At 56.5% G+C, this 23,416-nt stretch overlaps 1 protein-coding gene across 1 annotated transcript in view; it reads right to left on the bottom strand.

Moving 5' to 3' along the window:
• RET (ret proto-oncogene) overlaps nucleotides 1-23,416 on the bottom strand; it is a 31,621-nt gene that overhangs the window by 5,622 nt on the left and 2,583 nt on the right. The window contains exons 3-17 of the mRNA XM_030335203.2: nucleotides 21,428-21,672; nucleotides 20,015-20,210; nucleotides 18,454-18,653; nucleotides 16,161-16,419; nucleotides 15,300-15,425; nucleotides 14,706-14,816; nucleotides 13,963-14,085; nucleotides 12,835-13,091; nucleotides 9,735-9,882; nucleotides 8,186-8,293; nucleotides 6,982-7,196; nucleotides 6,777-6,899; nucleotides 4,444-4,514; nucleotides 3,002-3,139; nucleotides 1,797-1,896 (exon numbers count right to left, since the gene is read on the bottom strand). Coding sequence (XP_030191063.1) covers nucleotides 1,797-1,896; nucleotides 3,002-3,139; nucleotides 4,444-4,514; nucleotides 6,777-6,899; nucleotides 6,982-7,196; nucleotides 8,186-8,293; nucleotides 9,735-9,882; nucleotides 12,835-13,091; nucleotides 13,963-14,085; nucleotides 14,706-14,816; nucleotides 15,300-15,425; nucleotides 16,161-16,419; nucleotides 18,454-18,653; nucleotides 20,015-20,210; nucleotides 21,428-21,672 — 2,420 coding nt within the window. The remainder of the gene's footprint in view (nucleotides 1-1,796; nucleotides 1,897-3,001; nucleotides 3,140-4,443; nucleotides 4,515-6,776; nucleotides 6,900-6,981; nucleotides 7,197-8,185; nucleotides 8,294-9,734; nucleotides 9,883-12,834; nucleotides 13,092-13,962; nucleotides 14,086-14,705; nucleotides 14,817-15,299; nucleotides 15,426-16,160; nucleotides 16,420-18,453; nucleotides 18,654-20,014; nucleotides 20,211-21,427; nucleotides 21,673-23,416) is intronic.

The raw sequence follows: 23,416 nt of genomic DNA, 5'->3' as shown, positions 1-23,416 counted from the left end.
AGCCCCTTGCCAGACAAGCCAGCACTGAGCCCTCCCAGCCTCTCCTTGGCTGGCCTTGCTCCACAGCCCTCATTGCTCCCTCTAGAAAGTCACCTGCCTGGGACAGAAATGTGCTCCTTCATTGCCTAGTCTTACCTCTGCAACATGCGGGAAGGGGGTGGGTTACTACATCAGCACTGGGGAACCGGCCCTTTACCAAACCCAAGGATCTGGGAGAGCTCACTGCAGCCCCATTACTCATGTGCGAGTGCCAAGAAGCATCTCTGACCTGCTAACATTTTTCAGCTTTCCTCTGAGGACTCCCATCTAGAACAGAGCATCAGGACTCAGAAATCTGAAGTCATTGACGTGGGTTTTGCATAGGAGGATGTTCTGGGCTTTAGCTCCCAAGCATGATGATTTCTCAGTGCCTGCCACTTCCACTGCCCTGGTTAAATGTGTAAAGAACAGTTGTAGCATTTCCTGGATGCTTCTCTAGGAAGGTTGGCTCTCTCTTGGCATCACCTGTTATTTTTATTTAAGGTAATCCTGCGTTCACAGGATTTGGAGGCTTGGCCCAAATGGTACCCTGATGTTAGGTTTTTATTACAAGCGGCCTACACCTGGCACATTTGTTTTTGTGTTTGAAGAAATGCTAACTTTTAGTAAATGTGCCAAGGTAAAGATGAAACCCTGAAACCCTGAAGGTAAGATCTGTGTCTGTATCGTTTACTTGTATCCCCAGCATCTGAGACAGAAAATGGTACATAGCAGTTGCTCAATAAATATTAATTGAAACTTGTCGGCTGTCTCGTTTACCTACAGAGTTGTAACCCAGAGGCATATGGGCTGAACTTAGTCTCCCAGATATGGTTTATTTGGACCAGACTGAGCTTTTGGAAGTATTTATTTATTTATTTTGAAAGAGAGAGAGAGGGAGAATGCAAAGAGCACAAGCGGGGGAGGGGCAGAGTGTCTGACCCGGGGCATGATTTCGATTGTGAGATCATGGCTTGAGTCGCAATCAAGAGTTTCAAGCTTAATCAAGTGAGCCACCCAGGCGCCCCAGCTGTTGGAAATTTAAATGAGTTACTAACATTAAAATTGGAAAGCTTCAGGGGTGCCTGGTGGCTGGCGGGTTAAGCATCCAACTTTGGCTCAGGTCCTGATCTCATGGTTTGTGAGTTCAGACCCTGCATCGGGCTGTGTGCTGACAGCTTGCCTACAGCCTGCTTCAGATTCTGTGTTTCCCCCTCTCTCTGGGCCCTCCCCTGATCAAGCTCTGTCTCTCTCTCTCAAAAATAAATAAGCATTAAAAAAACTGGAAAACTTTACATAAATATTCTTTAAATTCAGAAGACTAGGCACTCTGGTACTCATATTCCTATAGATTATGTGTGGCTACAACGAGAGGTCCTTTAGAGGGGCTGGCGTGCTCCTGTTGGCCGCAGTCCCCACCACTCTGTAGCCGCTTCCAACCCCCCGCGGGGCCCCTCGCAGCTCTACTCTGATGACTTGTTCTTTACTGAAAATGATGTTGTTTGACTTTGGAATATTTGCTTCTCACACCTGTCTGTGGACAGCTCTAAGCATAAAGGGAAGAATCTTGGTTTCTTATGATTTGAGAAGGGGCCTGGCTCAAGGAGAAGGGTTCAGGTGCTGGCTGCCTTCAGGGGATGGCACGACCATCTCCCTTCGTACGGACTTGCTCTGACCCTGCACTGGGAACTCCACAGAACAGGGGGAGGCTGGAGTCCCCCCACTGCCATGTTCCGCCTACAGGTGGGCAACGCCAGGAATTAGCTCCAGGTACTCACTCTGTTCTTAACCATCATCTTTTCCAGGTCTTTGCTGATGTCAGCAAACACTGGCCTCTTGTCTGGTTCCTGCTTCCAACACTGCAGCATGAGACCGTACCTGGCGGGAAGCACAGATGAGCAGTTATGACCCAGCAAGGACTGCCCAATCACAGCCGCCATACCCAGCACGGTGCCCTGGGCCCACAGGGCTCTGTTCTCAAACCCCAAAGCTGTTTCTGCATCACTGGACATCCTTCGCTGAGCTGAGCCAAGATCCGAGGGTCGTTAGGGGGTCAGGGTGCCTGGTGCTGTGGTCCAGCATCCTGTGGGTCTCCTTGCCCTTGAAAGAGATTTGTTTTCCCTTCCTTTTCAAAGATGTTGGTAAACAGCTGACAGGATGCCATGCTCACTACGGGGGCTAGTCCTTAAACTCTTATCAAGTGTGAACTGGTTATGGAAACAACAAAAGCTTCTGCCAACCACACCTCTGCCTTGGGCCGTCCTCACTTCCTCATTTCCCTGGGGCCCGGGCTTGGCTGCAGGGCCTCCAGGGCTGCCACGTGGGTGTGCCCTGAGCCGCCCAGGGACGTGGCACCTACTCACCCCTGCACTCCCTCATCTAGCCCTGAGCCAGGCCCGTGGCAGGCACACAACAGGTTTTGTTGAATGAATGGACCGGCCTGTTTCTGCCCATGGTGGTGACTTTCCCATGTGTTCTCAGCCTGGCCTCTAAGAATCATCTGCTGGAACTACCATGTGGAGACTCCAGCACTCTTGGGCTGTGGGGAAGGCTCTTCCTGCCTGCCACCTGCCGGCCTCTGTGCCTCCATGTGGGCCCTCCCCAGTGTGCACTCTTAGGGTCATTCTGAATTATCTGCCCCTCCCCAGGTGTCCGGCAGGGACAGGCCTTGGGCTCAAGCTGCTCTCTGGGTCTGAAGCACCCTTTTATCCTTTCCACCACCTCTCCTTGGCCTTACTCCCCCTCATCCATGTAAGCCTCCACCCACAGGAAACCCACTCAGCTCCCAGCAGAGTCAGGGTCCCCAGCACCTGCCATTGTGCCCAGTGGTGGTTCTCAGCCTTCTGCCTTGGTGTGCTCTGCCCTCTTACTATCTACTCCCTGGTTCACCGTGGGCTCGTGCCCAGGGCTGCTCAGGAACAGCGAGGGAATGAGTGCATTGTCTGTGTCTGAGGGAGGCTGGGCCAAAGCAAAGCCTGCTCACATCTCCTCACTGCAGTTGTCAGGCCTCTCCATCCGGTAGCCTGTCTTCAGGAGGTTGAAAAGCCGCTCCGGAGGGATCCCAGGGTAGGGGTTGCCCCCCAGAGTCACAATCTCCCACAGCAGGACACCAAAGGACCACCTAAGGGGAGTGAGACAACCAGTGGGCGGCTGCACTGGGCCAGCGGCGTCCCCTTCTCAGCAGACCAGACGTCCATCCCCCCAGCTGTTGCTGACCTCATCAGCGCCCCCAGTGCAAAGAGCCAGCCAAGTGCTCACGGATTTCAGCCTGGGCCTGACTGCGTGGATGGATGTGGAATGGAGGTAGGGATGAGCCGGCTGCCTGCCCTGCTCTCATGCCTGCCGTGCACAAGGCCCACCAGGCCGCCGCCAGAGCTCGGCCCCCACAGCTACAAGGGGTACTTGGCTGGCCCTGTGGAGATGCGCCAAAGCACCAGAGACAGCACGGAGCAGCCGGGCAGGTACACCGACATGTGAGGCGGGGACTGAGGCCACGGGGCTGCCTGTACAATTCCTTCACCTCTTCTGTGGGCTTGGAAACGTAAAATCTTCAAAGAAAAACAGCACTGCCACAGAAAATTATTTAACTGTGAGGGAGAACTTACCGTGAAGCGGGACCAAAATCACATTGTAAAATAGCATCATCACATGAGCCCACTTACAGAGATAAGAAGCATATGCCTGCACACCATGGAAAACACTAGATGGTCTTGTAGGCCAGGACCTTCAGGAGCTACTCAGGGGCCATGCGACCCAACTGACTTGCAGTGTCTTCATTACCCTTTGCCTTTGCCTTTTCCAACTGTCTACAGTCAGCTTTACATAATCCGAACACAGCTGCTTAAAACTGTTTAGGAACTGCCTTTTCTCAGCCCACATGATTCAAGAAATGCATGTGCGTTGATGGAAGAACACTCAGAAACAAGTCTGCTGTGTTTTTGAAAACTATCAGGTCTTATGATTTGACCTGTAAGGCTGAGTGTTGGTTCCTTTCTTCAAGCAGATTGGGACATGCCAACCCAGCAACTCACCCAAGGCCACCCTACCTATGGTAGGACTTGTCTGAGCCCAGCCCATGCTCAGGCCCACAGAGGGGAACGGTTCAGCTGGGCCTGCGTGGCACTAAGATGCCCAGGGAGGAGAGGGAGGGGCTGGCAAGGAAGATGGTGAGGGAAATTTCCAGTTACCCATTCACTGTTCTCACGCATTCCACTGTGACTCTCAGAACCACTGCGTGGGCCCCTGCTGTTTGCTGAATGAATACATGAAGGCCCCTCAACTTGGCAGGGGGGTGGTCATTGCAGATGGTTGGTATGAGCCAGTGTTGGGGCCAGTGTTGACCCCCCCAGCCAAGCTGCCCAGATGGGCATCGTGGCACCCTATGAATTATAACCTTGACCCCAGGAAGGCAACACCTATACTTACACATCACTTTGGGTGGTGTAGATATGATCAAAAAGAGACTCAATTGCCATCCATTTGACTGGAATCCGACCCTAAAAAGGGAATGACGGAAAGACATTAACATGGTTCTGACACCCTGGGAACTGGGGGTGGGGAGTGTGGGGCCATGTCCCGTGCATTTCCAGCTCTGGAAGGATGCTGAGGAGCAATGTCCAGAGTGATCCCAAGCACAGAACTGGCGGCAGAGCCTCAGAGGGGCTGGAACTCTGGTCTCCCAGGCACAGTTGAGATGCTGGAGGGAGTCAGCTGGCCTGCCCACAGCTACATAGGGGGTGCTCGTCATGCATCACATCCCTGCTGAGAAGAAATCCAAGGAATCAAGACCACACCCAAGCCAGGTTTCCCTAGGGCCAGGTCCGAAGGGCTCTGGGGTGCCCTGGGTGGTGATGCCCAATGTGTGGGCCAACAACACCATCCAGCAAGACCTCCTGATTTCTGAGGGTGAATGAGTTCAGGAAACCAACTTCCAGTGTTTCCATCTTGGGGACTTCTGAGGCAAACCAACACACTAAAGGCTTTTCTGAGAAGCCCTGAGAGAAGAAATCTGTTTCCATGTCTTGGGGCTTCTTTTTTCCCTATCATTTTATCCCACAGCCCTGTGCTAACAAGGCTGAGAAACTGCGCCTCTGAGAAACTGCGCCCACTGCAGAGTTGTTGGGGTCAGACCTAACAAATGCTTTCCAGTGCAACTTGAGAAACAAGTTAGTAGGTAAGTCTTAGGACAAGAATCAACCAAAAATGTGGTTGATCGATTTTAATGCAAAATTTACTGCGGTTTCTTTTTCTTGAAAGCATTCTTCACGATTTCCAACCTTCATGAAGTGTGACTTTCTGAGGTGTGAGTGTTCGTAACAACACTGCCTGCTGCCTGTGCTCTCTAGGAGGCCTTGTGCTTGGATGTCTGTACTTCTCTGCTCCCTGACACAGGCCATTTTGGGGGGATCAGTGCATCTACAGAAAGGCTGTGTCCACACCCCTCCATAGGGGAAGCGGCCCCTCTCCACTTCCCCTTCAGCAGTTCTGAGATATGCTGTCACAACAGAAACCCCAGAGACGCCTGGGGTGCCATTAAGTCCCTTAAGTGACCAACTCTTGATGTCAGCTCGGGTCACGATCTCATAGTTTGTGAGTTCAAGCCCCATGTCGGGCTCTATGCTGACAGCACGGAACCTGTTTGGGATTCTCTCTCTCTTTCTGCCCCTCCCCAGCCCATGATCTCTCTCTCTCTCTCAAAATAAATAAGCTTAAACAACAGAACAGAACCACAGAAACCCCAGAAAAAAATGAAACATCATCCTCACAGTCTGTGGCGACACGGGGCTTCTCCTAATCCCTTAGAACAAATCTGAAGTGTATGTGGTCACTTTCTGCGCTTTTCTTTTTTGAGCAGTGTCTGTTCTGAAAGCCGGTAGGCATGGCTCTTGAAAGGCCCCAGGAGTGATCCTGTCTGGTCACCAGGAGGCAACAGGAAAGGGGCTGAGAAGGCAGTGGAACTATGTCCCCCTGCCAGGCTGCCCAGATGGGCATCGTGGTGCCCCATGCATGTAACCTTGACCCCAGGAAGGCAACACCCACACTTATACATCACTTGGAACTGCCACAGGGCACTGGACAATACAGGGACACAAATTTCCCCAGAAGGGCCCCCAACCACCTATTCCAGTGGTTTGGAGAAAGCGTCTAAGAATCCTACATTGCGTCTCCGGACTCCCTCTCCAGGGCCTCCCTGTGAGCCTTCCAAAGTCACCCAGCCAGGGGTTCCCAGGTCCCTGTTCCAGGGGAACCCCCACCTGTAACGCAGTTCATTCCTTTCTGCCCAGAATGACTGCCACAGTGAGGCTTATTGACTTCAGTCTCCTTTGAACGAAGAGCTAAGTTACACAGAGGAAACAAGGGACCTTTCATCCTGTAGAAGGGAGGGGAACAACTGCGGAGAAGAGAACTGTCATTTCTGCAGCGCTAGCTGACCTTCAAAGGTGATGAAAAGCAAAAGAAGCTGCAGGCCCAGCTTCCCAGGGGTGCTCTGAAAGGGCGGGTATGGCCCTCAGGAAGAGAAGGAACAGACACAGGGACGAGTCCTGAGCTGGGTCTCTGGGGACCCACGATTAGGGAGGGATTTGACAACGACAGCTAGAAGTTTATACTCTAAAACGATCTGCTCTCTCCTCCCCAGGTGCTCTAAGGGCTCTGCCCAGGCCTACTGCGGGAACCCTGCCCCCCCCACCCCCCTCCCACCCCCCACCACCCTCCAACCTCTCTGGGAGCCCTGGGCCACACCCCTGGGGACCCGGTACCTTGCTCCTCTTCACATAGGAATCCTCTTCATAAACGTCTCGGGACAGGCCAAAATCTGAAATCTTCATCTTCCGCCCCTCAGCTACCAGGACATTTCTGGCTGCCAAGTCCCGATGGACAAGCTGCGAGGAAGACAGCAGCAGGGACACCTGAAGCCCGGGTCCCAGCGCAAGTGGTGGGGGCCCGGGCTGGCAAGGCACACACCTTCATCTCAGCCAGGTACCGCATCCCCCGAGAGATCTGCCAGGCGAAGGAGATGAGGTCGCCCATGGTCAGGGCCCGTTCCTCGGGGTTGTCCAGGTAGCTGGAGCTGCGACTGCCTCCGCTGCCCACGTAGCCGGGCCCCGCCTTGCGGCTCTCTCGGAGGAAGCCCCGCAGGGAACCGTACTTGGCATACTCCACAATGAGGAAGAGCGGGCCTGGGGGCAGAGGGGGGCTGTGAGCTGGCTACCTGCAGAGCCTGGGCCGGGAGGAGGCTGCAGGGTCCCTAGGCAGGCTCTGCCCCCACCAGTAAGTGGGCACAAGGACACAGCCCTCTCTGGCCAGTGGCCTGGGCGCCACGCAGCGCGTATTTCAGTTCCGGCTCACTCTCGCACGGCTTGCTCTCCTCTTTGTGCCGGCCATGCCAAAGAGGCTCCCTGGGCGGCCGAGCTCAGCCTTCTTCTGGGGTGCCCAAGGCAGGCGGCTGCCTTACTAGTGCTGCCCCGGGAGCCAGCCCCCTGCTGCCAGGACGTCACGTCTTTCTACATCCTCGGCCCTGCTGCGGCACAGGCTGGGGACGGCTGACGGACGCAGAGGACCTGGAGCCTCGTGTGGCACCTGCTCCCTGTTCTCAGCAGCTCGTAGGCTGCAGTCTTGTCCCAAGCCCAGCCTCGAGTCCTGCTGGTGTCCATCAGTGTCCTTGCTGCCCTCTCCCTGGGGGACCCTGCCCTCTCGTTCCCCCAGCACGCACATCTGCGTGTACGAGGACACACAGTGAGAGGCCCTCGAGCAGCACAGACCAGGCCAATCTCCTGTGTCCTTATGTGAGAGATGGTGACGATGCCTTCACCGTGCAGGGCTGGGCTTGGGGTCACCTGGAGGTCACGGCACTCCTAGTCCCCAGTAGGTGCCCAGGACATACCATCTGTTTCTAGGGCTCCCTGCCCTGGAGCTCTGCCTGGAGCAGGGTGCTGACAGACCAGGATGTCACCACAGACCTCTGTGCAGCTGCAGCAGGCCTGGGGGCAGGAGCCTCATGCAAACACCGCTGCAGCAGCCCTTCCTGATCCTCTCACTGACGAGGGAGGATGCAGGCTTCGGGTGGGGCCAGAGCCAGAGAGGACAAGGAAGGGGAAGGAGGAAGAACGAAGCAGCCCAGAGCCCCCAGCCTGCACTGGGCAGCTGCCTGTCCCTTGGCCGGCCTTACCGTCCTGGCTGCAGGCCCCGTACAGCTTGATGACATGTGGGTGGTTGACCTGCTTCAGGAGGTTGAACTCTGACAGCAGGTCCCGCAGCTCACTTGGGGAAGCGTTCTCTGAAATGCACGTAAACAGAGCAGGCTGCAAACCAATCCCTTCTGGAAGCCCCCTCTGTGACCACCCTGGGTCACTGACCCATATCACGGGTCTGCACAGACCCTGGTTATCTCCTTCCCAGACAGCCTACCTAGGTTTAGACAAGGCCCCCAAAGGCCCTGCTATTCAGGGCTTCTCTCAGCCTGTAAGAGGGTCAACAGCTGCCTCATCTGCTTCTGGGGAATAACAACCCTGAGGAGCAAACTTCCTTATCGGCAGGCTCTTTCCATGGAAACCCTCCTGGGACCAGGCTGTGTGTGGAAGTGGCTGCATTTCCCTGCAGTTGTCATCTTTCAAGGACAGTGGGGCACAGAGACCGTCCTCATAAATCCCGGGAAGGTAAGACACGTGTCCCGTGTCCTAAAACACCTGCCGACCAAGCACGCAACAGGAGGGTGAGGCCCTGGAGAAAGCTGAAGACGATGAGGCTTCACAGAGGTGGCCTCTCACCATGCTGAGCACGTGTGTCCTGAGGGTGGGCAGAGCTGTGCTTGGGCTCCCCGCAGGAGGCTAATCTCGAGGGGAGGGATGTGGAGTCAGAAGCTGGGGCTCAACAGGCCTCCTGGGGCAGCTGTGCCACATTGCGTCCTCTGGCTGAACACTGGAAGTGAGAGGGCGGCTGGGAGATAGGGTGTCAGGACCCACATGTGGCGGCCTGGGCTGGTCTCAGTATGGCCCCTTGGTTCCTGGAGCCTCAGGGGGGCATGGGGAGACCCCAGTCTGAGGGCCTAGGTAAGCATTCAGAAGCACCCACTGGTTCAGGTAATGGTTGTCACGGTGTAGCCCCACCTGCGGCACTAGAATTCTCATGTACATCTGCCTGCTTGCACCCACTGCAAGGCCACTGGGCCCTTGGGCCACTGGACTGTCCACCCAGTCTCTGGGTGGACACCAGTGTTTGCGTATGGGTACGTGAGCATATACCCACTTAGAGGCAAACTTGTGGCATGACTGGTCACAGGGCCCTTGCTGAGGGCCACAGGGACAGGCCAGGCAGGGCCCCAGGGGGCAGGGGCCAGTCCCTACAGGTGGCTTCTTCACCAGGACCCCAGGGGCTGAGAGGAATGAATGGGGCAGACTGGGGAGGGAGAGCTGTCAGTTCAAGACAAAAAGGGCTTTTAATTTTTTAAAAACTCAGATCTTTACCCAATATTGATGCAAAAGCAATACCACTCTAGAGCCTTCCAAGCGAGGAAAGTCCTCTTGCCCTGTTTCTCCAGGGCCCACCCTGGCCCATTTCATCCGTGACGGGGGTCTCCAGAATGCAGCCCCTCAAGAATAGCAATGGGGGGCTCTGGAGAAGGCTCCCGGCGGGCTGCCAGCACCCTGGTTGTCAGGGGGGCTTCGTCCAGCCCTCGGGGTTCCTGCAGAGCCACCTGTGCACAGTGCATAGACAGGTACCTTTCAGCATCTTCACGGCCACGGTTGTGTACCCTGCTTTGCCTTTCAGCCGGAAGGCTGTCGCCTTAACCACTTTTCCAAATTCGCCTTCTCCCAGGGTTTTCCCAAGAACCAAGTTCTTTCGAGGGAATTCCCACTTTGGATCCTCCTATGTGGGGTTGAAGGAAGAAGAAGAGAAGGGAGAAAGCTGGTGAGGGTAGGAGGAAAAGAGGACGGCAAGGCCCATAAGTGAGCCCCCCCCCCCCCCACCGTGGGCAAGCACCAGTGTGTAAACAACGGTCACCTGAACCTGCGGACAATGGGCACCCACCTGCACTGAGGGCAGGACCCCAGCTGGGCAGGATCTCACACCTTATGGGAAGATAGGTGCTGACACAGAATAGCCTGGACTCTGGATGCCTGGACCCTTGCTTATCCCTGGTCTACTGAACATGCCTTGGAGCCTCCCAGGCCCATGTCCTTGTCTCTCAAACAAGGGGTTCAGGGCTAGCCTAGCACCCAGGGGGTACTCACATGGGAGTGTGGCCTCTTCCCTGGGAGTTAAGCCCAAGCCTCCCAGTGCTGCCTCTGCTTTGGACACCAGGCCCATAAGCCACTGACATCCCACAGACCAGGTCCCAATCTGTCCTCTCTAGAGAACCCCTGGACCCCCAAGAGGACTGAATTGGCACCAGTGGCCCAAGCTGCCTCCTGGCCAAGGACCCACAGTTATGGATGGAAGCGTCCAGGGCAACTTCCCTGTGTGGTGCTCCAGAAAAGGTACCACCGTGCTACTTGGGAACCTCCGTCCTCCTCTGTGGAAGACGCTGCTCCTCCCATGGGACTGGCCATTTCCCTGGACCTGCCTCTACCTGTTCCCCACGCTTCTCACGCTCCCCTCTACCCACCCTGCCTTCCCACTGAAACCCAACTCAGATTACTCTGGGACACCATCCCAGACCCCAGCCTGGCTCTGCATCCTTGAACTCTGCCTGGGGATGCCAAAGCCTATCAGGAACCTTCCCTCCTGGGCCACTATGGGTGTCTGTTGCCCCAGCTCTCCCTGCAGCTGGGTATGGGTGTGGCCTGGGGGCGCTGCTATGATGTGACCTGCCAGACTCATCTGACCCACACAGATGACACCACTGGGCCCCAATGCCCTGCTGAGCAGGACCATGGTTTCCAACACCCATGTACAGGTGTGCGTGCTCTTCATGGGCAGAGGCAGCCTCCCCTCGGCACCACATCCAGGGTCCCTGCTGGCCAGCTGCCAGGCGTGCTGGTGTTGCCTCAAGTTCCCCAGGAACCCACAGTCAGGGTCAGGGTTGACAATGTCATCACTGTTACCCTGGTGTCCTCAACCCACACTGCACTGGAGAAGTTTTCACTGCACACGGAAACTGCACTAAGCATGCGTAGACAGCACTGACTTGATCCTCTTAAAAGACATTAACGTTTCTTCCCACTTTATACAAGAGACAAGTAAGGTCCAGCAGTTGCGTAATACGTCCGTAGAGCTGGTCAGGGTCCTCAGGCTGGGCTCTGGCTTCTCTGTGCCGTGGGCCCAAGCGGACGTGGGTTGAGATTGGTGTGTGTCCACTTGCACAAGCGCCCACAGGCACTGCCCTTCCTGTGCACCTCACCATAAACTGCCTGGGTTTACAAAGGATTCAAGTGGCTCATCCCACAGGCCTCCTGTCGAGGCTGAGACGCTTCCTGGGACAGGGGTCACAGACCCCCTGTCTGCTGAGCGACTACAACTTGGAAAGCCAGGACGGAGGCCGCAGTATCTGCCACAGCTGGGGATGGTGTCCGTGGCCCAGACCCTCACTAAGGGGGAGTACCCTTGAGTAGCGCCCCCTGCAAACCCCAGCCACCTCCCGGCCCTGCTTGGGCACTGCCAAAGGCCCCGTGACTCCTGAGCTCCCTACTCGGTGACCCCTGTCAAGGTGCACACTCTGTGATGCTTGCTGCCAGGCCGTGGGTGGGGAGCCTCTGTTCACATGCACCCTCGGCGCTGAGTGTTCTTCTCAGGTCCTCTTAGAACCTGGCTTCCAGCTCCGTGGCACCTGCCAGCAGGCATACAGAAGAAGCGTGGCAGGTTGAGGGGAGGCCTGGCCAGGACGGGGGCTCTCAGGAGCACATAGTGACTGCAGGCCCAGGACCTCCCATGGAGAAAGGGGATCGGGAGGCTGCCGGCTCTGGGTGGCACTCTCCATCAGCCAGCCAGTTAGGGTCCTCTCAGGCCTGCCTCCTCCACAGCTGGCCCAGAGGCCCATGGCACCCCCTCTTCCACTCCACAGATGAACTCCCCTCCCTACTGCTGCCACCCTGGCCCAGCCCCTGCCTACTGCCATCACTCGCCTAGCTGAGGACAGTGCCTAATCACAGGGCTCCTAACTTCTTCTTCTTTTTTTTTTTTTTTAGCGTTTATTTACTTTTGAGAGAGAAAGAGCACAAGCCAGGGAGCTGCAGAGAGAGAGGGAGGCACAGAATCTGAAGCAGGCTCCAGGCTCTGAGCTGTCAGCACAGAGCCCAAAGCAGGGCTTGAACACACCATCTGTGAGATCATGACCTGAGTCGGTCAGATGCTCAACCCACTGAGCCATCCAGGTGCCCCACAGGGCTCCTACTTCTGCACCCACCCCGGAGACTCCCCAACAGAGGAGCCTGCAGAAATGAAGGCAGAATATGGGCCTCCTCTGCTGAACCCCCAACCCCCAGGGCCCCACCCTCTGGGAATAAAATCCACATTCCTCCTCAGGGAGGAGCCCGCAGCCCTTGGGGCATCTGGAGGACAGTTGCCTATCAGGTATGACATGGCCCACCCTCCCAAATCTCAGTCCACCTAAATGAGCACCCATCACTCTCCACTCTGCTAAACTGCCTCCATGTCCTCTGCCCTCCTTGGAAGGCAGCTCCGCGGAGGCTGGGGCCTTGCTTGTGATGTCTTCCTGGTGAGTGAGGATGCATTAGCCACTTGTGGGCTACAGGACGTGGCACCAGGAAACCCCGCGTGCCCCTCCCCGCACCTCCTAGCTTCCCCAGGCTGGGGTGTCTGTCACCCACAGTGCCTCCAGGAGGGCTGCCTCCCAGGCGGAGGTCCTGCGCGGAGCCTCACCGGGATCTTGAAGGCGTCCACAGAGACCTGGTTCTCCATGGAGTCCATAGAGGGCCGGCGGGCGCCGGACGAGGAGTAGCTGACCGGGAAGGCCTGGGCAGGCCGGCGGAAGGTCATCTCAGCAGAGGCAATGGGTGGCTTGTGGGCGTTCTTGTGGTAGCGGTGGATGCAGAAGGTGGAGAGCAGCATGGAGACGACGAAGGAGAAGAGCACAGCGGCTGCGATCACCGTGCGGCAGAGCTCGTCACACAGCGGCTCTGCAGGCAGGGGCGGCCGTGAGGGACAGCGCTCTGCGAGGGTGCCCCGATACCAATGGGCACCAGCGTGGCATGACTGCAGCAGCGGGAGGACTGCTGTGACAAGCCGGGCGGCCCGGCAAGTGTGGAGCATGAAGTCGTGAGCATAACGCAGACACTCACAGGGCACCGACCGCTTGGCAGGTCGCTTTCCCTGCGGAGACTGCTATCACCCTCCTACGGAAGGGCCAGGAGGCACAGGGGGTTTAAGCAGCCTGCCCGAGGCCACCCAGCAGAGGCAGTGTATGCACTGTGCTAGCCCTGGGATGCTGGCAGCCGGGGGGCTGGCAGGCAGGCAGGAAGGGTTCCTCTGCTGTGTTCCCAGTGTATTTCCTTTGTAAAACTGGGAGAGGGAAGGAAAGCAGCTCAGGGCCTAGTGCCATGCCGCAACAACTCAAATACAAGAAAAACATCCCTGGGCCCAGGCAGGAAAGCTTCCCGTGTGCTCAGACCCATGCCACCTACCCGCACCTGCTGGCCCAGGAGCACCTGGAGGCTATGGCTGGGAAAGTGGGGTTCCAGTCAGATGGTGCCATGGGCCCAGAGAAGGCCCTGCACAAGGACAAACTGAATAGATGTGGAGTTACTAGGTGGAAGAATTTTCCAGCCCAACCTTTTACCATAAAACTTCAGGGCAGAAAACTTACTCTGTGGAGGCCCTGACCTAGATGCCTCTGCACAGATGAGGGAACCGAGGCCCAGAGGGAAGGAGGAGGGTCTCCCAGGGTTTCACTTGCCTTCCTGCAATTTCCTCCCTGGCTCGCTGGGGCTCAGGGAGGTGTGGGGAGCCCTGCCCTGCATATGGCCCCCGCAGTGTCCCCCACCCACTCACCCTGGCTGTCTTCAGGTTCGCAGAAGCACTTCTTCTCCTCTGGGAAACAGTTGCAGATACCGAAGCCAGCTTTAATCCCCCAGCGCTCCCCTGGCTCATGCCCACCAATGATGCTGCCGCCCCCTGGTGACAGATGTAGCCCACTAAGCCTCCTGGTGTGACCAAACCAACCAGGACCACCCAGGAAGAAGCATGAGAAGTCCCTCTGCACATGATGTCACCATATTAGGCCAGGGGGTGGGGTGGGTGGGAGACATGGGGGTAGGTGGGGGTGGGAAGGGTAGTGAGCTCTGAAGTCTGGGTCACCTGGGCAGGAATCAGCACAGTCTGCCCCCAAACCAGTGGCCCCAGCTGGTAGAAGAAGGCCCCCACAGGCTGTCCAGGGCCCTCGCTGAGGTCCACACATAGTTACTTTTCAGAAGCAGACAAGAGGCGGCAGGAAGCCAGGACAATCAGGGGTTGGGAGCTGTACCCATGTGAGCTTCCCAGGGAGACACTGGGGAGTGTTGGTCCAGGCACCAGTCTCCAGAGGGTTTTTTTTTTTTTTTTTTTTTTTTTTTTTTTTTGCGGGAGGTGGTGCAAAGCCCTTTGTTCAAATGAAATGTTAGAAAAAGTCTTGGCAAAAAAATCCAGGCATGAGGCTTGTCTGGCTGAAGTGCAGGTGGGAGTCCAAGCCTCTCCCTCCCGCTGGCGACTCCCACCCACCCGGGGCCCTTGAACTTGCAGGCCCAGTGGTTGCTTACGGAGGCAGTCCTGGGGGCAGATGTTGACATTTCTGCTCTCCACGGCATCACAGTGGCCGTCGGGGCAGGTCTTGATGCTGGGGGAGCAGGTGGAGAAGTTCCTGGTGATTCCTACGACACACGGCAGGCTGGTCACTACCACAAGGTCAGATGGCCAGAGCCAGAAGGGTGGCATCCCAGGGCCTCCCAGGCCTGTACCCCCTAAAGGAGCAAACTGAGGCCCAAGCAGAGAATCCCTGAGTGGGATCCATGGGGTGGTGGGCACAGTTCAGAATTTGCTGCCATCTACACCCAAGCCCTACTGCCCGGGGCCACACCTCAACTTTGGCCCAGACCTTCCAAAACCCAAGAGGACCTGTGGTCCCATGGCGATGAGAAGACTGCACGTCCTTGTGCCGCCCGTGATCTGTGTTCATGCTCACCCTCTCCTGACATCAGGAACTACAAACGGGGACAAAGTTCTGGAGAACACATGTGGAGAGGGGAGGGCCATCACAGTGGCCGGCAGGGCCTACATGGACCCCATTTCCACTCAGCCACTATTACCCCTCTCCCCCGCCTGGCCGCAGGCCCCTGGCTCTGCGTGGGGCCTACCTTTGCCATCTCCCTGTCTCCACTCGCACCTGCCCGTCAGAGAGCCCAGGCCACCGCACTCCTCACATTCAGGGCGTCTCTTGCTGACTGCACAGGACAGGGGGCAGCCTGGCTCCTCAGCCACATCTGGGGGTGGCAGAAAGCTGGTCACAGAGGGCTGGCCTGGGCCCGGTGTCCAGCCAGCATCCAGGGGCAGAGGGAAGCACTGGCCAAGCTTCTCTCATGGGTGAAGCTAGAGGGGTGGGGGTGCTTCTGCATCAGGGCACAGGGCAGTGATGGGGCCCACTGAGGAAGTAGGGTGGTACCACGGTCACAGCAAGGGGTGGGGCAGCTACTGGGCTAAGCATGGAGGGAGGATGTGACAGGGCTACACTCAGCCAAAGATACACATGCACGGTTACACCTGAATTTCAGAGAGAACACTGAATGCTTGTTTTGTGTAAGTACATCCCTAACACTGCATCGACACACTTGGAAGTCTGCAAATGTTGTGTGGGACATACTTACAACAAGAATTGCTTGTTGCTTACCTGAAATTTAAATTTAACCAGGGTCCTGTATTTTATCTGGCAGTCCTATAGCAAGGGCGTGTATAGAATGCACTGGCAGTGGTGACGGGGAATAGTGACCTTTCACTACTCAGTCACTCTGGGCTAAGCTATTTTATACTTTCTCCTTGTCACCCTTCCCGCTTGGCTATGCAGCGGGCACTCTTAAGTCTCATTTTGCAGGGAAGGAGACTCCCGCCCAGGGGCACTGCCATTGGGTGAAGGGGGCAGGCCCAGGCCACTTCTATGAGGGAAGCCGATGGCTCTACCATACCCTGCCCATCTCCATCCTCCACACGGCCCCGGCACTCACATGTCCCCTCCACGGTGACAACCAGCAGGGCCTGGGTCTGCTTGCGGGTTGGCCGGTCGGCAGCCACTACCGTGTACCGGAGTTGAGAGCAATCGGGCCGCTGCAGGGCTTCTGTGTCGTTCACGAAAAGGTTCCCTGTGGTGTCCTCGGCTGAGGTGACCACCCCCAGGACACTGCAGTTGGTGCTGGAGAGCTGCAGCCTGTACTGCACGTGGATGCCACTGAACTCCTGGCAGTTTTCCACACAGACTTTCCCAATCTAGGCATGGGGCACAGGAAATGCCTCAGCTGGGTGCGGCACTGGCTTGTGATGGTGGCTGGAGGGGCCCCTGGCCGGCCTGAGTCCTGGAACAGTCCCCTACGGGCTCCAGGTATGACAGACCCCCCTCAAGTCCCCGTCCTCCATGCCCCTGGAACCTGCAGACCCATCCAGATGCCTGGCCCTCCCCTGCCCTGCCCATCACACCACCGCCTACCTCCTGGGGGCCAGAGGTGGAAGAACTCAGGGCCCTGCCTCCAGGCAGGTGCCCACTCTCCCGGCTCATTCTTTACTCACCGGCTCCTTGAGGCACGAAGGCCGATTGGGTCCCCCCTCCTCCCCTCCCCGACTTCCGGCCAGGCCGGTTTTGTTATGGGGACCACTGACTGCCATCCTCAGTGCATGTGGCCCGGTTGCTCCAGGTCACCTGCCTGGTCAGTCAGAGCACCGTGCCCAGGCCACATGATTCTGCCTGTCCCACACGAGACCCAGGGGCCTTCCTGGCACTCTGGCTGGAACCTCTGGGAAAAGAGGGGATGCTTCTCTGGGGGATGCTAGGCAGGCAGTGCCATTGCTGGGGCCCGGAACTCTCCTTACCCCTTGGCCACTGAAGTTCAAATTAGACACTGGTTTTAGTGGCTTAAAACCAGGAGCTCTGACTAGTCAAGGCCGGGGGGCAGAGGGCAGGGTGGGGCCTGGCCTGCAGCCACTTAGCAGGCATTCGCTCAGCCCTGCTCAGGCCCAGGGCACAGCCAGGTTCCTCCACACACAGGCCAGACACCACAATAAAACTACTACCTCCTAGATCTCCCAGCACATTCCCATATAAAATGTGCTTACTTCCACTCTCCCATACGGTCCTCAAAATTGCCCAAGGTCACTATCCTCAACTTACAATACCAAAGACCAGGGAGGGGGGTGAAAGATCACAGTGAGTGTGAGGCCGTATTGGGACTCAAGTCCCTCTGATCTCAAGTCTGCTGGAGCACAGGTGACACACCTCTTACGGTATTTGCTTCCATTTGGCACCCCCTCAGAGACCCCTCGGACCCCTCTGCTTTGTTACCTCCCACCACCCTTGATCTCTGCTTCCATGAAAGGTCTGGGGTTGGGTGGCAGGTCAGGGAGCTTGGATATGTCCGAAGGGTGGGGTCCTTTGTGTGCTGGACCTGGGTGGCTGTCAGGAGTGGAGGGTGCATGGGAACCAACAACAGAAACAGGGACAACTGGAGATGGCCTTAAACGTGACATTCTGAAGAGGTGTATCCGAAGCTGCTCCATTAGGAAAGAGCGGTATGTGAAGTCATATGCATGCTGTAATGCCAAGTAAAACTACAAAAATCCTTAAGAGAAACATTCTAGAAAGAACTGTACTAAAATGCTAAATACTAGTTGATAGGGAGAGAAGGGATCTCTCCTCCCTGTCCTGCATCTTTTTTAACGGATACTTACTACTTTATGTTTTTTTTTTTCACTTCTGTTATTTTTCAATGACAAATGAAAGATAAGCTCTAGTAAACGCACATGCAGAAGGCAAAGTGGAAGTGCTCCCCACCTTTCCCAGCAGAGGGCGCCACTGTTACTTGCTGCCTGCATTCGCAAGCTTGCAAATTCCATCAATGAAAATTTGTTTTTGAACATACGGAGTCATGGGAGGCCAGTATTTTTACAAATCATTTTTCACTTAACAATCCACCAGGAGCATCTTTCCATGTCAGCCTACGTAGATTTAGCTGGCATTGCTTTTACAGTTGGACAAAATATGTTTTAAAAATACAAAGGAAGACGGCCACAAAGAGGTCCATGGTGCCCACTAGCCCTACCTTTGTGACTCTGTCAACTCTGTCATGGCCCCAGCCTCCCTGGCCCCGTGCCCGTGGCTTCCCCTGGGCCACTCTGTGTACACGTTAGGCCAGGGAGGGAGTGTCTCTCAACACCAGCCCTGCTTGCAATCTGTAAAATAGAGTGCCCCACCCTGGGGGTCCTCGGTCCCTCCATGCCCCTCCCCAGGTAGGCACTGGGCTGTGGGCTCACCTGGGCAAAGCGGCGGGCCCGCCTGCTCACAGTGAAGGTGTAGGTGCTGGGCAAGTGCAAGCTGACAGGCAGCACGGACACGTTGAAGTGGAGGAAGAGGGTGCCCTCCCCGGGGCCCTGGAAGTCCGAGTCATTGACCAGCACGGTCAGCTGCAGGGAGCGGTTCTCCGAGATGGGGAGGCTCCGGTTGAGAACCAGCCCTGTGGGTGGGGGCACGGTGATGACTGCCTGGGCCCACTGCCCCGTGCCACCGCGTGCCTCCTCCCAGCCATGTCCCCGGCACATATACACATGGGTGCAAACACAGATTTTCACACATATGGTGCATGGATAACAGATGTGGCTAAGTCAGAACCACTGTTTAAATGTTAACCGTTGTGCTGAGCTGGAAGCTGAGAAAATCCTTCTTAGCTGGGAGGTAACCTGTATGTGTGTGTGGTACGTGTTATGGGGTGTCTGTGTGTTGTGTATAGGGTATATGTATGTATATGTGGTAGGTACTGGGTATGCCTGTGGAATGTGTACGTGTGGAGCATGTATGTGTGGGTGTACACGGGGTAAAGATGTACCACCACCGAGGTCCTGGGAAAACTATACTGGCCTCCATTCCCCCAGAGAACTCCTCCCAACAGCAGCAGCCTCCAGTGGAGTCCTGGACTCCACAGGCCCCCAGTGCTCGGAGCCTGCACACTTGTGTGCACCTGCTGAATGGCGTGGCTGTGGTTCTAGTTTCACAGAGACAGGAGGATGAGGGTCAGGAGGTTTTGGTACACAGGGTGTTTAGAGTGAATGAGCCCGGGCAAGGATGACATTTCCCCTTGTACAGGGCAGGAGACCTTCAACGGCTCAGAGTGTGTGAGGAAGATGAGAAACAAAAAGGATCAGGCCAGGCAGAAAAGGGTAAAGGTACCAGCGATTCTGGGTTCCCCCAGAAGCAGGTCCCAAAACAAGGATTCAAGTGCAACTAGGGTATTTGGAAGGATAATCCCAGAAAACATGGGCAGGAGGCGGGGGGGGGGGGGGGAGGCAAGGCAGCTGATGAAGATGCCCCATCCTGCAAGGGAGCACAGCAGGCCCCTGGAGCTTAGCCCTGTGGGAGCCAGACAGGACAATCTTTGCAGGAGCCTCTGGCTCAAGCACACAGAGATGCTACCGGGTACTAACCTCTGTGAGTAGAGAGCTATGGGGACTAGGGAAAAATAATCCCCAGGTACTTGGCCACCTCGGAGGCAGCAAAGCAGATGCCAGGAGCCAGAGGAAGGCCTCAGGAAACGATGTATTTGTTTGTAGCGGGCAATGAACCCTGGCATGGTAAGCATGGGGAAATGTGGGAGGGTCCCGCCAAGGCCTGCCACGAGGCAGTTCAGTGAGAGAACAAAGCCGGTAAAAACCCACCAAGGTGGCCAAGGTGAGACCAGTGGAAGACGAGGAAGGGCTGGGTGGAGTGGAAGGATCTTCATTCTAGGGCTCAGAGAGCAAGGACAAGTATCTGTGTTTGTAGGATGCTACAAGGGTGGGATTCCCTAGGGGGCCCAGCCAGGCCACGCCTGGTCCCTCTTACTGTAGTCATGCACAGTTGCCCGCACAAAGCTGCCGTTGGCCTGGGCCAAGGTCTCGTTGGGGGAGTGCTCGATACGGAATGTCTGGAGGACCCAGGCATCCCCAGAGAGTAGTGTGTTTGTGTATCGCTTCAGGAGCTCCCCGGATGCTGGCACCACGTCTGCATCGAAGACACGTATTTTGGCCACCACAGTGCCCTGCAGAAAGTAGGGGGTGCCAGTCAGAGCTGGTGAGAGGGACCCCTCAGAGACCCTGTAGCCTGAGACTTCAGGAGGGCACGTGCACCAAAGGCGGGGCAAATGTGCACACTCAGAGCCAGTTCTAAGGACACACTGGCCTGGATTCAAGTTCCCAGAGGGTCCCTTGCCAATCTGGCTCAGTCACCCTCCCTGGGCCACTGTGCCTCACTTGTGCAACAGGTGTGACAGACATCTACAAATTTCCCCTAAGAATGGATGAGAGCAGATGCCCAGGTGCTTTGCTGATAGGCTTCACCCAGGTCTCCATGGAGCACAGTAAGCCAGGCCCCACAGGGTGGAGGAGTTAGCTCACTGTCACATAGTGATAGATGGCAGAGCCAGATCCAAGCCCAGGTGTACATCAAAATGTCCTCCTCCAAGAACCTTCTATATACCAGGCTGGAGGGAATCATGAGGAGAGCTCTGAGCGGTCACAGGGCATCTCTGCTTCCACTGCTAACCAGACTCCTTGCTGTCACCCCAAGGCAGCCCTTCCAAGCTCATGCGACCTTTACCAGCGAGACGTGCTTTCCTCCCATCTGCCCACCTACCACTTGGGGTGCCTAGAGAGGCAAGTGACGGACAACACATTTCCCATTGTGCCCTTGGCCAGCCGGCTGCAGGACGGCCCAATGCCCAGCAGGTGGCAGTCACGATCTGCCTGCAGGGAGGTGGGTGGGCCGTGCTGTGCTGGGAGCGGCACTTGCCAGTCTGATGCACTCCCTGGCCACCCTCCATGAGCCTCTACCGCCCTCTAGTGACAGCTGACACGGTGGAAGGGAGTGCCCTTCTGGCAGCTGTCCTCTCCCCCCTCAGGGCAGCACCGCTGTGCCCACGGGCAGAGGCACAGGTACACCCCTGACACGAATACCTGCCCTTGGCTTTGACAGCCTGGTCAGACACATGCTAGGCATTCAGGGTGCCTGGACATTCATCAGAGGACAGCTAGGCTGACCTCCCCTCTCCTCCTCAGCTACCCCCAAGACAGGAAGAAAGACCCAACAGACAGTTGGATGGACCAATAAAAGACGAATAGCTAGACGGATGGTCAGCCACACGGCTGGATGGCTAGATGGACAGCTGAACAGACTCAGGAATAAATGGTGGACAGAATGGCAGACACCCAACAGATGGACGACAGAAAACAGACAAGCCCAAGGGCGGCAGACAGGCACCTCCTTCCTCTTGAACTCCACCACAGCGCTGGCGGTGTCGATGCCCCCGAGGAAGGTGGGCGCCGAGTCGTCCTCATCATACACGGTCACGGGGAAGGGCACCATCACCACCTCCTCCTTGCGTGCGCCGACGCGCACCGTGCAAGCAGCCACCAGCTCGTACTTCTCCCGCAGCTCGCGATCCAGGGGCCAGCGCGTGCTCACCTCCAGGCTGTCCGGGGCGCAGTGGAAGGGCAGGTTCTCACCTATGCACCAAGCAGACCAGGAACCCCAACATGACTCCGGGGCAGGGCGAGCTGCCTTTTTCAGGGGCCCTGTCAGTGGGTCAGAGTTGCGGAGCATGCTGGCCACGCCCTGAACTACTCCTCTTCGGCTCTGGCGGAGGTGGGTGTGGAACTTCAGGCACGGGTTTGCAGTGATGACCGTGCACTAACCGGCTGTCCTGTGCCTGCCACCTTCACTCGTGCTGCTGGGGACGCGCAGGAACCAGGAGGCCTGCATCAAGTCCTCACCCTGATAACCTAGGGAAGCCTGCTCACACTACTCGCCCAACCTCCAACCTTGCCTCTCTGGGGGGCGGGGACAGCTGTGTCTCTGGCTGTGTGATCCCAGACTGGTCGTTCCGCCTCTCTGTGCCTCAGTTTGCTCACCAAGAGATGGGATGATGAAGGCTAACATGCCTGCTCCTGACCAGGCGCTGCTACGTGGTCAGTGACTTATGTACCTTCCCGCTACCCGCTGAGGGGAGGGCCAGTCACCATGGTACACTCTTCAGCCCAATCCTGTCCTGAAATTCATCCTCCAGGAATAACTCGGAAAAGGGGAAACGCTGAAGGCTTGAAGGTCAACACTGACTGCCCCCACGGCCAGCCAGGAAGGGTTAGGCCAGCTCCATTCGGTGGGAAATCAAAAGTCCCTTCCCTCTCCTCAAAGCCACATATTACATGTGGATTTACATGTGGGAAATGCTTATGATATAATGTTTCTCTCTGATGTTTATGACTACAAAAAACACGCTCAACAAAATTTAATGATGTAACCTTTATGAGGAAGGGCAGCATGCTCAGCCTTACGTTTGGCTAACAATCCTGCACAAAGACACCCATCCCTGCTGTGGGGCAGTGTGAGGACGCTGGAGGAGTGGGTGGCTACTTTTCTTATCTTCCTGAGATTTTCTGTAACATGATTACCTCATTACGGTGTGAACGGTAAACCTGCTGTGAAGCCAGGTTCCTCTTACTACTAGCAGTCTACCTTCTGGGTCCCAGTTCTTTGCTTTTGAGTATTTTAATGGTGCCTCCCATCGGAGGTCTGCTCAGGTGCCCCCTCTCACCTCCACTGGGACTCCCCCCCCATCCCCACCTTGGCCGGCCTCCCCAGGGCCATCTTGTGGCAAAGTCTGCTGCCCTTGCAGCTGCTTAGGCAGAATCCTGGAGCCACACTGGCTCCCCCTTCCCCTCAACACCCACACCCAACTCCTCAAGAAATCCTGCTGGGTCTTCCTTCATAACATGCCCAGAAGCTGCCTGCTTTTCATGTCCCTGTGGCCTTTCACCCTTCTTCCGGTCTCTATCCTCTTGCTCAGGGATTTCTCAGGTAGCCTCCTAACCGTTTCCCCACTTCCACCCTACGCTGCCCCGTACCAAATCATTCCTAGCACAGCAGCCAGAATAATCCTTTAGAGGTAAGTCAGGTCTGGCCAAGCCCCCCTTCCCGACAAGCCTTCCATGACTCCCCAGTCCCTCAAGGGGAAACCCTCAAGAATTTCTCTGTTCTCATGCACCTCCACTGCCCCCTGTCGCTCACTCCACTCCAGCTATACAGGGGCTCCACTGCAGGGATCTCAAAGGGGCCAGCCCAGCTTGCCTGGGGCCCTCCCACCTCTGCTCCAGCTCTCCCTTCCCCAGCCACGAGATTTAAGACCGCAGTCTCCACCCCTCTATATCCTTGGAGCTTTACTTCCCACATAGCACCTTCCAGAAGCCACCC

Source organism: Lynx canadensis, chromosome D2, assembly GCF_007474595.2.
Source record: "Lynx canadensis isolate LIC74 chromosome D2, mLynCan4.pri.v2, whole genome shotgun sequence".
Taxonomy (NCBI): Eukaryota; Metazoa; Chordata; class Mammalia; order Carnivora; family Felidae; genus Lynx; species Lynx canadensis.
Note: the sequence above shows the minus strand (reverse complement) of the source record. Positions and strands in the feature narration are given on the sequence as shown.